This window comes from Stegastes partitus, unplaced genomic scaffold (genome assembly GCF_000690725.1).
Source record: "Stegastes partitus isolate 25-593 unplaced genomic scaffold, Stegastes_partitus-1.0.2 Scaffold74, whole genome shotgun sequence".
Classification (NCBI taxonomy): Eukaryota; Metazoa; Chordata; class Actinopteri; family Pomacentridae; genus Stegastes; species Stegastes partitus.
Window position 1 is genome coordinate 354,252 of NW_007577805.1, and position 13,533 is coordinate 367,784.

Sequence of the window (13,533 nt, forward strand, 5' to 3'; positions counted from 1 at the left end):
GAAGCTGTCAGGAACATCAAGTGATTTATGTCGTCACGTTAACAGAGCAGCAGTGTCCCACATCTGAAAAGGGCTTTGATCTAGTGGATGGCTACAGAAGTGATGGTGAACCCTGATGCTGTTTAACCCTAAAAAAAAAAAATAAAAAAACAGTACTGTAGCTGCTGTCGTGGTGACTTTAGGAAAAAAAAAACTGTTTTCAGAGTTTCTTTACTGACACACGTCACTGAGAACCTCGGAGAGATTTCAGTCCACTTCATCACAAACTGTCTTCTATTGATCACAGATGACAATCAACGACCACCACACTTGGATAAACATGTGCTTTATACCCATCAGGCACGGAGGCAAACCCAAGATCCAAATGAACCTGTCTGTGCATGCACGTGTCTGAAGTATCTGTTGATGTCATCTGTTCAAATCAACACTTGGGAAGTACAGAGGAGGAGGAGGAGGAGGAGGAGGAGGAAGAGGAGGAGGAGGGGGGCAGGAGGGTTCAGTCTCTGAAGATTTGGGCCATAAGAGGGGTGATGCCACAGGAAGCCACGTCATGCAAAGATGCCAGAACAAGCCAAACTGAGGAACTGAACTCTCCCCTCTGGTCAAAGCATCACAACTAGAGGTTACAAAGAGGACACGTTCCTTTACAGTTCACATGTAGATAGAAATCTGTCACCCTTAAACACTCACCTGAGCTTCTCCTCAAGCCATTATTAACACTATGTTCACATTTAGGAATGAGTTATTGGTTACAAAGGTGTCCAAAGCACCTGAGAGTGGTGTACTGTAAAAGGAGTGTCCTGTTGTAAGAACCAAAAAGAAAACGACACCCTCCCCAATCTGAAAACCAAAAGCTCTGGGGAGGCAGAGGGGGGCAGAAAGGGGAGTGAACACAACCAGTGATGGCTGGGCGGCTGGACACCTGCCTGTCTATGGGTGCGGGGCAGAGCGCGAATGGAGCATGAGAAGAATGGGGTTGGGAAGGGGGAGGGACAGTGAGGAAGAAGAGGAGGAGGAAGAGGAAGAGGAGGAGATGGTGGTGGACAGACGGACGTGGCTTAGAGGTCGACGCTTGGCAGCTGGCTGCAGGCCGACTGCGAGAGCTTTGCCACCACTCGGGCCAGGGCCCGGTTCTCAGCCTGCAGCCGCTCCTTGACCTGCCGCAGGGCCTGAACCTGCTTTACCTGGGGGAGGTTCTGCAGGGGGGGGAGGGAGGGAAGGGAGGGGAGACAACAACCACAACAACAGAGGAGAAACAAAGAGAAAGATGGAGGAGAGAGTGGCAGAAAAAGGAAATACGAGAAATGTGTTCCGAGAGACAAATCAAGGGAGAAAGGATTAATGAAAGACAGGACAATATAAATTAATAGAAAGGAAGGGGGGCCGAGAGAAGGAGAAAGGGAAAACAGAAAAAGGAAGACTGTTAGAAAATGGGGACAGACTTTGGAAACCGAAGGAATGATTACGAGCTTTCAGGTTCGGCATGATGCTTGTAGATAGAATGGAAAAGTGACACTGATAAGATCGGCCGGCTGCCTACGACCTAAAAATAAACACACGTCGTTATCACAGCGATGGAAAGAACATGTGCTTACTAGAGTTTAATGGATTTTTTTGTTCCTCTCTTCTTTCCCAAATCAATTTGCCAGGGAAGGAACGCCTAATTGGCCGTCTCAATGCAAGCGCTTAAATGTTAATGGTCAACACAGATTATAGCAGCTGGCCTGAGACAGCAGAAGCAACGCAGGAGTAGACAATAGCAGCTACACGAGGAGGAAAATACTCCCCCAACTTAAGTCATATTACTGCCTCCACTTCCTAGTTCCTAGCTTTGTGGCTGAAGAGCCATTACAGGTTGCTTGTAGCTACAGCCCAAGTGATGCTAGACTTCAGGGAACGATACGGATGTTTAGAGAATAAAAACATTTACATATCGGCTGATGCTCTTTATTTATATTTGTGTTTGAGAATTCATTTAGGAGGGAAACTAGTAGGGTTAACTTCCTAGTGATGTATTTTACGAGCTAGTTAGCGTGTTAGCGTGAAGACATCGCTTGACTCCACACCATCTGTTACTCTGCTACATGTGCTGCAGGCAGCGCTGAGAGAACTGGAAAGAGTGGAGTGGCTCTGCTGGACAAACTGTGTGATGACGCCTCTAAAACCACTCAGCTCGGGAGTTTTTTCAATTCCATTAACTGTGTTTCAAGTATTTAGTCAATCCAGTGTAACTTTTAAGTCTCATAACATCTTCATTGCAGAAATCATGTTCTAAACAGTCAGAAATTGGGGATTTCATCATTTTACGAGCCACAGAAAACCACAGTTGATAGAAGTAGGGATGGGTATCCTTGACATTCCAATAGCACTACTTCCAGTACAGTAATGGTACTCTTATCACTTCTTTTTATTGTTTTATCTGTTTAGGAAAGACAGGAAATGTACTCAGAGCAGCTTTATTTTCTCTCTTTGCTAACTTTCATCTCTATCATTTCTCATTTTGAAGTAAAAACGTGCAGCTGTGCAGTATTACTAAAGAAAAAAGTTAAAATACTTCAACACCAACATTAACTTTAAGAAAGGGTCAAAATAAAGCAAGACAGAATTAGCCTGCAGCCCCCGAATTGCTAAATCTGTCCCTCGTACACAGTCTCCCAAAGCGATCCCGCCTCTGGATCAGGAGCAGCGAAAAATGCATTAAATTAGAAACAGAGATGGTGAGATAAAACATGGAAGATAGTTCATGTAAAATGGGAAATCTATTTTCTGAAATGCTCCGATACTGGTAGCAGAACTGATAACGTTGGAGCTTATTGACCCTCCGGAGCCTGTTTATAGGCAGGATTCTGAAGCGTCTCTTCTGAAAAGAGGGTGTTGGACTGATGGAAGCTTTACAAACACAACATTTATGTCTGTTCTGCTTTGGTAGAAGTCTATAATGTTTCACTGGAGAAAAGGAAGAGGAGCACCCCGTCTTACATTCAGTAGAAATATGGGATTTTCAGTCTTGGTTCTTGTATTTGCTTTCACCACCAAATGATGCGGAAGCTGTATGTTATCTATCCACCATAATCTGACTTTCGTTAATGGCTCCTTAGAAACATATATTTCACGGCAAATTTGATTTTCATACAAGTCGGGTCTTGTTTTTGTAGCAGACCTAGCAGAGAGCCGAGAAAGCAGTGAACACACGGGGAAAGATTCACAAGCAGCTCAGTTACACCTTCAAATAAAGCTGCTTAGAGTAAGCCGTTGATTTGTTTACCACCTCTCTGGTTATCTGACTGCTCTGCTGCAGTCATGTCATCGTGTTCCTAGATCTTAGAAATAACTGGGTACAAAGGAAATGGCTAAACTACAAGCTTAAAACCCAAGTGACATCACAAATTTAAGCATCATGGCATTTAGGAAGACTCCTATTAAGCCAAAGAAAGTGACATTTATATAGAAAGCAACACTTACAGACTGAAATTCAACATCACAAATATAACAAAGCACCGTCAGTGTGTGTGACTGTGTGTGGTGGTACCTTAAGTTCCTCCTCCATCTCAGAAATCTTCCTTTCTAGAGCTCTTCTTTCCTGTTGGGTGAAGGAGAGCGGGTTAACTCTGAACTCACGCACGTCACAGAGACAGTTAGCAGACAACACGCTGAGGTGCAGGCTCTACACACGGCAAAAAAACCAGGAGGTGTGAAGGACGGTGAGGGTGTAGTGACAGCACACAACTAAACACACGCATGTTTTGTGAGACGTCCGCAAGCAGCAGCCAGTTCAGACCTACATACTCAGTGAGGTATACGGAAATTAACATCCAAAAGGCAGGAATGAGTCAAGAAATGAGGATGTAGATGTTTAGAAGTTGTGCTGGTTGGTAAGTTAATGAAATGACTCATGGACAGGGAGGTCAGAATGTCTTTTTTGAAGCAAAAAAGGACATTCTTGTATTATAAAAAGGCTGTAAGGACAAATGACACGTGAATAGTGACCTCAAATGTTGCCTAAAGTACAGGATGGATTTGAAAATAGTGGATGAAGTTGAACAAATCCACAGGTTATGATGTAACGGCTACACAGCTGCAGCTCAAGACGCCAGCGTTGTTACTAAATGAGTGAAAACAGCATGAAAACACACATGCACAGGTCCTTTAAAAAAAAAAAAACAGCTTTAACAACCTACAATCTTCCTAAACAAGTAAACACACTTTCACACGCTCAAAAATAAGAAATGAAGCAGTCTTGAGAAGTGGTGACCACACGCTGCCTCTGAGGTTCAAAAACAGGTGAAAGAGAGGGTGGCAGTGTTCTGGGTGGCAGTGGAGGGAGGGCGTCCCTTTGACCCCAGCTACATGTGTGACACGACAGCCAGCAGCAGAGAGGAGACTGATACAGAAACTCAGGGTAAGATCATACCACCACCCAGATGATATTGGGGCCTGCTTGTTACCTTCAGACATAAACCCATTGGCAGTGTTACTGTGACGTTTAAAGCAGGTCGGATTTAATCAAAATAACTGACAAATACTTCTCAATCCACATTTATCCTGACAGTTGAGAGAGACAGATATATTATCAGTTGAATTCATGGTGTTAATAAACAAAAGGTGTGGGTTAATAAACGAATGTGATCATTACCCTTTTCTCCATCTCAAGCTGTGATCGGTCAGCATAGCGTTCCTGCCTCTGCAAAGACAAAACAACGGAACAGATCAGAAAACGTCATCATGCCGTTACTGATCATCTGAGGCAGTGAGACTTCAACACACCTGTGTGGCCTTCTCTAGTTGTAGCTTCAAGTCTGCCAGCTCCAGGTCCGTGTCACGTAACTGGGCCTTCAACTTCTCGTTCTCAGCTAAGATCTGCTCGTAGAGCTGCAGAGAGAATGAAACAGAAGCGACGGTCAACAAGCGGAACAGTCAAATTAGACATAATCAATTACCTGGAGGCAAGGTTTAATTCCTCTGCCGTTCTGGGTGTTGGACTTTGTAGTTGATTACATAGCAATCACGATCATTAAAGAGAAAGTCTGATTTGTTATTTAGGTCCCTGTGTATTATCGAATTCCCCTTATAACCTTTGCTTTAAAGCACGGCCTATAATTATGGCTTTCAGACAGATTACTTTAAATGACATGATGGGATTTTCTCTTTAAGTGAGCCGAGGCCTGGAACAGGGATTTATTTCACAACAAAAAAATGGTTTATTTTTCATGAATAAATCAGATTTCCCACCGCATTGTAGAAAAACGCTTATCGAGGCAACTTTTCTACCAGCGATGGATTATTTTATACATTTGTGCATCGGCTGCAACATTTAGACACGGTCTGTCTCTTTGCATTAACGTTTAAGATGAGTGATGATTACAATACTCGTCACTGTGAGCTGTATGCTCAGGTTGGGTGGCCCTCGCCTTCTGTAAGGTGTGATAGTGACACTGGGTTTTGTTTATTTATGAGGCTTACATTAGTGCATTGCTATCTTTCAGTGCAGGATGTTGGGGGAGTCTTAGTTTAATAAAGGTTAAGGATAAATTTATGTACTGGGTTGTAGCGGTAGACCAACTATCATCACTTGTCATAATCCTCGACATGAAGCTTGGGTCAAGTTGGCACAAGTTGGTGAAATTGCAAGTGTGGATGTGTAAGTGGTCTAAATAGGGTTTTTTTGAGATCATTCCAAATGTGGCAGGAGCACTGGGAGCAGTGTATCGCTGCACAGGAAGACTACTTTAGAGGAGATAGCAGGAACATTTAAATCAGGTATAATTCTTGGTTTTTACATTCACAGTTGTGTAAATTCTTGATCCTACCTGGCCCTCATTAGACACGAGTTAGTGCAAAAGTTAGACAACAAACTCCAGAATCGATTCAAAGCTAGTGTGATTAGCCTTAAACTGACCTCAGATAAAGTGTACTATTATAAAAATGCTGAATACATACCTTCTTGTAGTCAGTGGTGTCGTCTCTATCCAGTCGGCTTGAATATGGCCTTCGACTCTCACCATAGCTGCGGCTAAAAAGAGTGTCGTTGCGATCTAAGGATGAAGTGCTCTCATTCCTGCAACAGTAATGACAGGCACTTGTTTATAACCAAACGTTTTAACCACACTGAGTCACATAAGAGATGAATGACAACGAGGAAGATAATATAAAGGGAGTAAACGTACCTGGACAATCTGTCACTCTGTAAGGAAACAAACAACAGTGTTAATGACTGTAGACAGAGAAGCCCTCTATGACTGCTAACACATTCAAAGAATCAACCATGACTCGCATTAACAGAGAAGTTATTTATACAAAAAACAAAAATGAACAGAAATCAGTTATTCACTTGAGACCACAGCCTCCTCTGTATGCCTCAGAACTTGAACTCCACTCCCATGCAGTCAGCCTCCTACAAACTGCTCTACATGCAAATACATACACAGTAATCCCTAAACAGCTGACAGCTAGTGCCTTCGAGGCCCGCTGCCTCTCCAGGCCGGCTGCGCTTGTGCAGTTTCACAGCAGCAGCAGCAGCCCTCAGACTGGAGCCAGACATCAGATAGGGAGGTCAGGTTGGAGGGGTTTGGTCTTCCAGCCATTTTAAAAAACGGCAGTCTCCTTCCTGAGGCGGATGGAGGGCGGTGACACAACAATGCTACATTCTGAGTCCTGAGAGTGCTTCCAGGGGAAAATGATTAGATATACAGCCAGCTGGGCACTACTTGATGCGTGACTGGAGAGAAGACGGGAGAGATTTAGCCATATTCTGGACATCAGGGTTGGTGAACAACAAAGCAATTATCTTTTTGTCTTTTCTGATAATGTCTCATGCACCAATCAGGAAGCATTCCAGCATTTTTTTCTCAGTTCCAAAACTCAAACCTGGATGAGTTTGGATGATTTCACAAGTTTTAATAACGCGTGCAATCTCAATGCAAGAGTCTGTTTGACGGAGTTTAACATTTAATATTCAGATGCTTGTGATTACAAGAGGCGAGCTGGGAAGGAGGAGACTCCAGAGCTTTTCCTGTATGCTTCTGTATCTCTGTGCAGAGATAATATCTTGTTTCCTATTTAGTGCTTTGCTGCTGCTGCTCCACCCTTTTTACTGTCCTCATGTAAGTGATGGTTAACAGCTATTTCATCACATCCTCGTCTCCCCCGATGACTGTACACAAACAACAACTGTCTGCTCTCTCTGTTATGCTGCAAACGACACTCCCATCCAAACAAGAATTTCACCCAGCCAGCAATATTTTTTACAATGCTGCCCTCTCTGCCCTTTGCTGCATCTCCAGTGGACAGTATGAATGCACTTAATTAGATTCCAAAGCTGATTTATGGTTAGTATTTTTACTCCTGGGACCGAAAGACTGGATAATATATTCCTTGTATGTTATTTCTAGAAGAAATTCTCGACTTTTTTTGCACGACAGAGAACAAAAAGCATACACTGAGGGTTCAAAAGTGTCTTCATTCCTCTTAAAATCCCAACATTTTAAATTAGAAAAACTCTCTGCTATCTCGTTCATGTGTGTGTGTGCTTTGACCGCAAGGACCCGGACTTCCTTTCCTTTGTGGACATGCATGTTTTGAAAACCTACTGATCTATGGCGGACAGAGCTTGTAGTTTGCAAGGTCACCTCGGCAACCGGACAATAACCGGAAGATGGAAAAAGGGGAGCAGTAAAAAAAAAAAATTCAAAGGCAGCAGACAGTCAGAAGAAAAGTTAAGTGGGAGTGGAGGAAATTAGAGTTGCACAGGACATAGTGGGAATATCAAAGGCTAGTGGACTTCCTTGGCCTCCACTAAATGAGATGAGACATGCGGAAGGACCAGAATAGAGAATAAATGCAGAGGGGCAAAAATCAAACAGAAGTGCGAGAAAAGCAATAGGACCGGTTTGATTCGGTTGGCGGGCCAGAGGGCTCCTACTGAACTCAGTTTCATCTACTTTCTGGGTGTGTCGGTGCGAGATGAGCTACCTGTGGCTCTCCCTTAGTGCTGCCCTCCTCGGAGTCCGACTGCTGGTCGGGGTCGTTTTCATCACCCTGGAATTAAACAAGACAGACAGTTAGGGGTCAGACGGCTTTTTGGCTCTCGCTATCCAAATGATCAAAGAGGCTTGGGGTTGTGCAAGTGTTCTGAACTGCTGCACCTCACGAAGAGTGCAATGAATACTTAAGGGGGTAGTTTTAAGAAAAACACTTCAAACATCTCTTACATCTTGAGTCCAGAAGGAAACCCCAGTGGAGCGTCTCTTCTCGCGGGGCCGCCTGCGATCCCGTATGGAGCGAGGCTGAGACTTGTCCTCTCCCTCCTTCTCCTCATCCTTTTTGTCCGTTTCTGTCCATCAAATAAGGAGAAGAGCTTTAAAGTGATACTTCGAGCACGTCACCTTCATGTAATCATTTCATAAATCAGACAACAGCTGGCAAGCGGGCAGCACTATATACCGCTACAGCATTGAACTCTTTTGCTCCTTGATAACAAAAGAAAAAACTTCCCTGTGCTTGTTTCCTCATGAATAACCTACAAGACAAGTCTGTCAGAAAAAACACAATTTACTCAGATTTAAAGCTTCTTGAGTTGTTCTCCTTTGACTTTATTGAAAGAGTTTGTTGACATGCAGGCTTCATATGTGCACAGCAGCAGGAGAGAAACACTCCAAAGGAAGATTTGGTTGCAAAAAGAAATATTTCGGCTACAGAAAGATGACATTGAGCAAAGACGTTCTCTGTTCAGTGTTCATGATCCCACTGTTGTCACTACACAAGGAAATATAACTAATTAGTTCGATCATTTAAATCAGCGCAAGTTTTGTATGACGAGTGCTAAGCCAGATCTGAGTTCCATCCAAAGCAAAAAAAAAAAAATTGTTTGGATGTCTCTGCCTATGATGCATCATAAAAAAACAGGTTCAAATTATTTTTATTTATTTATTTTTTAATAATGATTTTTTCCCCCTCAATGCAGAAACACTTTCACACAAACACACACACATTACTCTAGAATGAATAATCCTCTCTAAATATTCTTATTCTTATTCAGGTTATTTGGTGGTAGTATTTTTTATATTGGTATATATAAAACAGAAAAACAAAATATCACAATGTCAGTTTTTCCCCCCTCCCCCAGTATCAAGCAGCCGTAGTCGAAACTTAGTATATTTAGTAAACATAGTGTATAGTATTACATATCTTGTATAATTGTAGCTAGTGTGCCATCTTGTGAAACGTTTATTAAAGTCATTTTTTGTGTTTGGAAAGTATAGAAATTACATTATGACGAAAGACAAACTACAGCATCTGCTTTTCTATATCATGTTCTTATGTTTACATCAACTGTGTGCCAATACCCAACTAATCCTACCAAGAATACAGTTTCAGGTCAAACGAGGGATGGTTTGACTGCACAAGCCACACTCATGACGAGCTGACTTGGCTCTTGTTCAGAGAAAAAAAAAGGCTTTATCCACAGAACAATGTGGTCAGTGTTTCTTTCAGTGGAACAGACTAAAGCTGCTTTCTTTATTCCCAGGGATGCTTCATGGATTTATTTGTTAATAGAAGAGGCACTTTATTTAAAAAGGCAACCCAATCTCTTTCCGTCTCAATGCTCTCAATCAGCATGTGGCAGTTTGCCCGTGTGAACGCAGACCTGTGCAGACAGAAACAGCATCAGGTGGAATGAAGCAGTCATGCATCTACATGTCGTGCCTATGTGGCTTTACATCACAGTTATCTCACCCTAAATGTAATGAGAGCTAAGCTGGCCAGCAGTGTTAGCGCAGCTATATCAGAAAATGACAGTTGTAGTTCAAACAGAGCATTAGATTGAACCAAATGAGGGAGTTCATTCTAAAAGCTCACTCCTGCAGATACACACCTTCCTTAGCAAATGCTTACATGGTGACAGGGTTACGGGGATAGGATCAGTTAAGAAGAGGAAGGAAGATTGTGTTTGCTACATTCTGTGACTGTGTTTGTCAACTTCTACATTCACACTGCTGTTTTTGGAAACCCTGCTGACTCCATTTTGATGTGAATACTCCATGATTGTGTCTTAGCCTGGAATGGCAGAAACAATGATGCAGATACTGATTGGGCCTTACTGTTCATTTGTTCATTCCCTGATTGGTAACGATACTATTATAAGACTATTTTCAAAAGGAAAACACACATAAAATTATAATTAAATTCCTGACTGGAACAGAAGACGTTGCAGCCAAGATACAATCAATGAATACCTACAAACTGTGTATCTTATCATAGTTGTGTGAGGAGCATTATTATAATTCCCCTTGAGGCAACATTAAGAGATACGATTTTGCCGCAACTGCCTCTTTTGACTACACAAACTGCCAAACTACAGAGTAATTACAGGAGCCTTTTTATCAGTGCATACTATCTGAAGCTATAAATAGGTTTTTAAATAGGTTTCAAAAGTACATTTGACATTAAAGCACTTTTATATACCTTTTCCATATCTGAACGACACTGACCTTTTTCTGTATCTCTGGAGGAACGGCTGTAGGAAGAGGTGATTCCCGTCAGACTGTTGGGCCTGTTGAGGGAGCTGGAGCTGGAGGACAATGTGGTGCTAGAGTAGGAAGGGTTGGAGGCAGTGCTGACTGTGGAAATGGCGGACGTGGAGGAGGAAGATGAAGGCCGATAACGCTGAGAGGGAGAAGGCGGAGGGGGGAAAAAAAAAAGACAGGTAAGAGAGACAGCACAGTCAAACATTCAAGGTGTAAATTACTGTGAGGTTGCAACGACCTCTTTCAGGGAAGTAATTACAAAGAGGAGAGGAAGCGTACCTCTTCGAAGCTGCGGTACTTCGATCGGTAGTCGTCCTCCTTCGTCTCCGTCTCCTTCTTCTCCTCTTGCTTCTCCTTGTCCTGCTTCTCTTTCTCCTCCTTCTCTTCCTCTCGGGTCTTTGGGGGACGACTCCTGCCGATTGTTTTCTCGGCCTCTTGCAGGTCAGTCAGAGTCACACCCTGGAAGAAGAAAGTAAATTTATATTTCTTTCTTGCTTGAATGACAGTTTTTTACTTATATAATCACAACGTTGTTATTGTTATAAGTAGTTATTTAAGACCTGCAAGACAATTGGTTCTTTGTGATGTTTGACTTTTGATATCAGAGTCTGAAAACTATTGGCCCAATACAGGTAAATGAAAAGCTCAGATTCTGTCAGCTTGCACAATGATTAGCTTTTTGTTCATAAAAGTAAAGAAGCTAAGCACTGCCAGCCTATAGCTACACTTGGAGGACACCATTTCCTATTGTTTTGCTTTGATGTGAGACTCTATAATCATTTTTCTTATTGGTAGTTGATTTTGGAGACTATTTTGATCAGGTAGGGGGACTAACTACAAATAACTCATCAACACGTAGAAGGTGATGTAGGTTGTAACTAACCTGAGTGGACCTCCTCGACTGTCGAGCCTGTCTAGAGCGAGCTTTCCTCTGAGACTCTGACTCCTCGTCTCGCACTGGCGTCAGATATGACCTGAAAACACGCAGAGGTGAACAAACACTTAACATTAAACATAAAAATACTCTACTTATGCATGAGATGTTTTCTTCCCCACTGAATAGGCCAAATGTCAAGATCTATGTTCCTCTCCTAGATGGATATGCTTTGTAAACTGAAAGGTTACACAAGGGGAAATGGCCTCTATAATTTACAGATTAGCTGGAAAAGTAAACAAAGGATACACTCGCTCACACAACACATACAACATGCTACGGTAGCGGGTTCTTTCTTTTGACTTTGGGTGTGTTCAGTGTCAAGCATGTAGCTGACGTAACCCACTCTGGATGTTTGTTTGATCTAATTACTGCCGTACTGGTGAACACTGAGGCAGGTAATTTCCCGAGTGGTGTGTTTCCACACATCACTTTTCTTTTCCCAAGTAGCTCATTAAATTTGACTAATATCAATAGAGGAACCCCTCGACTACTAATTTTCTTCCATTTTGTTCTGAGTGCTTCATGTGGAGTTGGAGCAGAAACAAAACTGTGCTTCAGTTTCACAAGAGACTCAAAAACAGCCATTTGTAATTCACTACTGTGTGTTGGATTCATATTTGTAATGGAGGGACAAAAAGTTGCCACAGAAGTTGGGTAAGGAGTAGTGAAGGTAATCGATTTATTGCTAATGATAATTTAACCAATTAAAATACATTAACTGGCACTAGACAAGGGACACGCATGTCAGCAAATGTATTGTACATTAGCTGTGGTACCTGGTTGCTCCACCAGGTGGAGCCTCTTACAGTTTAATAAGATGGAAGACTACAGCGACCAGAGGAGTCACTCAGGCAATGGATAGTTCCGTGTTGGCAATCACAAAGGACCATGGATGTGTTAATGTAACTGATCAAAAATATGAGAATATATAAATCGATCAGGCAGAAGACGAAGGACACGCATGTCAGCAAATGCTTTGTTCATCTGCTGTAGTTCCTGGTTGCACCACTAGGCGGAGGCCTCTTGGTGTTTTGTTATCGTTTAATACTGCAACAACCCATCAAGGTGGTGACTCGGATAACAGACGGTTCTATGTTGGCGAGCAGACTACTGTGGGCTTTAGTTAACAACAGGCCACCATGACGGAGACTTCAATTGTGATCAATGGATTGCGGCCAGCGCTCACATTTGCAAGTCAACCGTTGCTTTATAAGGACAACGTTCCTAGTGCCAAGTGGCTGGTGTAACAAATGTATTTCTGAATTAAAAAAATAAAAAATAATAAAAAAATAAAAATAAATCTAAATTCGCATCCCTAATTCTTACTGAAGAGGACCTCCTGAAGTGAACGCATATCAGAGGCAAGATATTCCTGGAAATGAAAAAACACAATGGCTGTTTTGCCTCCAAGATAAAGCTTTCAAAAGGATTCATATCTCTGTGTCTAACCTTTTGCTACAACGGTTTTAGGCTCAACAGGCTGCACAGTTTGAGAAATGAAACAGTAAGCTGTTCTGTCAGCCTGGAGCACACCTCTGTTGGCCACACAGGAGTATGAACTCATTCAGAGCAGAATGGAGCCTTGGCCTTTGAGGAAAATGTGCTGCTTCTGCCCACCTTCCTTATAAGGAGAAGTCGCTGGAGCAGTCCAGGCTCTGAAACAGCACTTCCCCACTCCCGCTGTGACAGGTGGCTTATTTCAGCACCGCTACAGGAAGACATGCACTCGACCCCACTCAAACACACAAACGTGCAAACACATGCTTTCTGCGAAAAACTCTTGCGTGCTTCCTCTTTCACAGACAGACAAACACAGACAAACTCTCGCTCTCTTTCCACAGGACGAAGATCACAAACTACCCGCTCTTAAATGGAGGAAATGCATCCGGATCATTGTTTGGCTGAAGGAGGCTTTTTAGGTTAATGGCAATAATTCTTGGAACTGCTTACAGTAAATATTCTGTAGCAGTATCAACGCTATCTCAGCTGAGAACTGGATTGAAATGTGTAGAAAATAAACACAGCAAGTCAAAAAATATATATGTTGAGACAAAAACACACCATGGGATGCTC

At 42.5% G+C, this 13,533-nt stretch overlaps 1 protein-coding gene across 7 annotated transcripts in view; it reads right to left on the reverse strand.

Annotated features, from left to right (window-relative positions):
• The window catches only part of ppp1r12a (protein phosphatase 1, regulatory subunit 12A), a 64,794-nt gene that overhangs the window by 12,812 nt on the left and 38,449 nt on the right, over nt 1-13,533 (reverse strand). For 3 of the 7 annotated variants that reach the window (XM_008276471.1, XM_008276474.1, XM_008276470.1), the window contains 11 exons: nt 11,407-11,497; nt 10,803-10,982; nt 10,488-10,662; nt 8,208-8,329; nt 7,969-8,034; nt 6,165-6,181; nt 5,938-6,055; nt 4,765-4,869; nt 4,634-4,681; nt 3,530-3,580; nt 550-1,196 (listed from right to left, as the gene is read on the reverse strand). In XM_008276471.1, the coding sequence (XP_008274693.1) occupies nt 1,059-1,196; nt 3,530-3,580; nt 4,634-4,681; nt 4,765-4,869; nt 5,938-6,055; nt 6,165-6,181; nt 7,969-8,034; nt 8,208-8,329; nt 10,488-10,662; nt 10,803-10,982; nt 11,407-11,497 (1,111 nt within the window). In that variant the 3' untranslated portion in view covers nt 550-1,058. Of the gene's footprint in view, nt 1-548; nt 1,197-3,502; nt 4,446-4,633; nt 4,682-4,764; nt 4,870-5,937; nt 6,056-6,164; nt 6,182-7,968; nt 8,035-8,207; nt 8,330-10,487; nt 10,663-10,802; nt 10,983-11,406; nt 11,498-13,533 lie in introns of those variants that run through there. The other 4 variants (XM_008276477.1, XM_008276472.1, XM_008276475.1 and 1 more) reach the window with 3 other exon arrangements.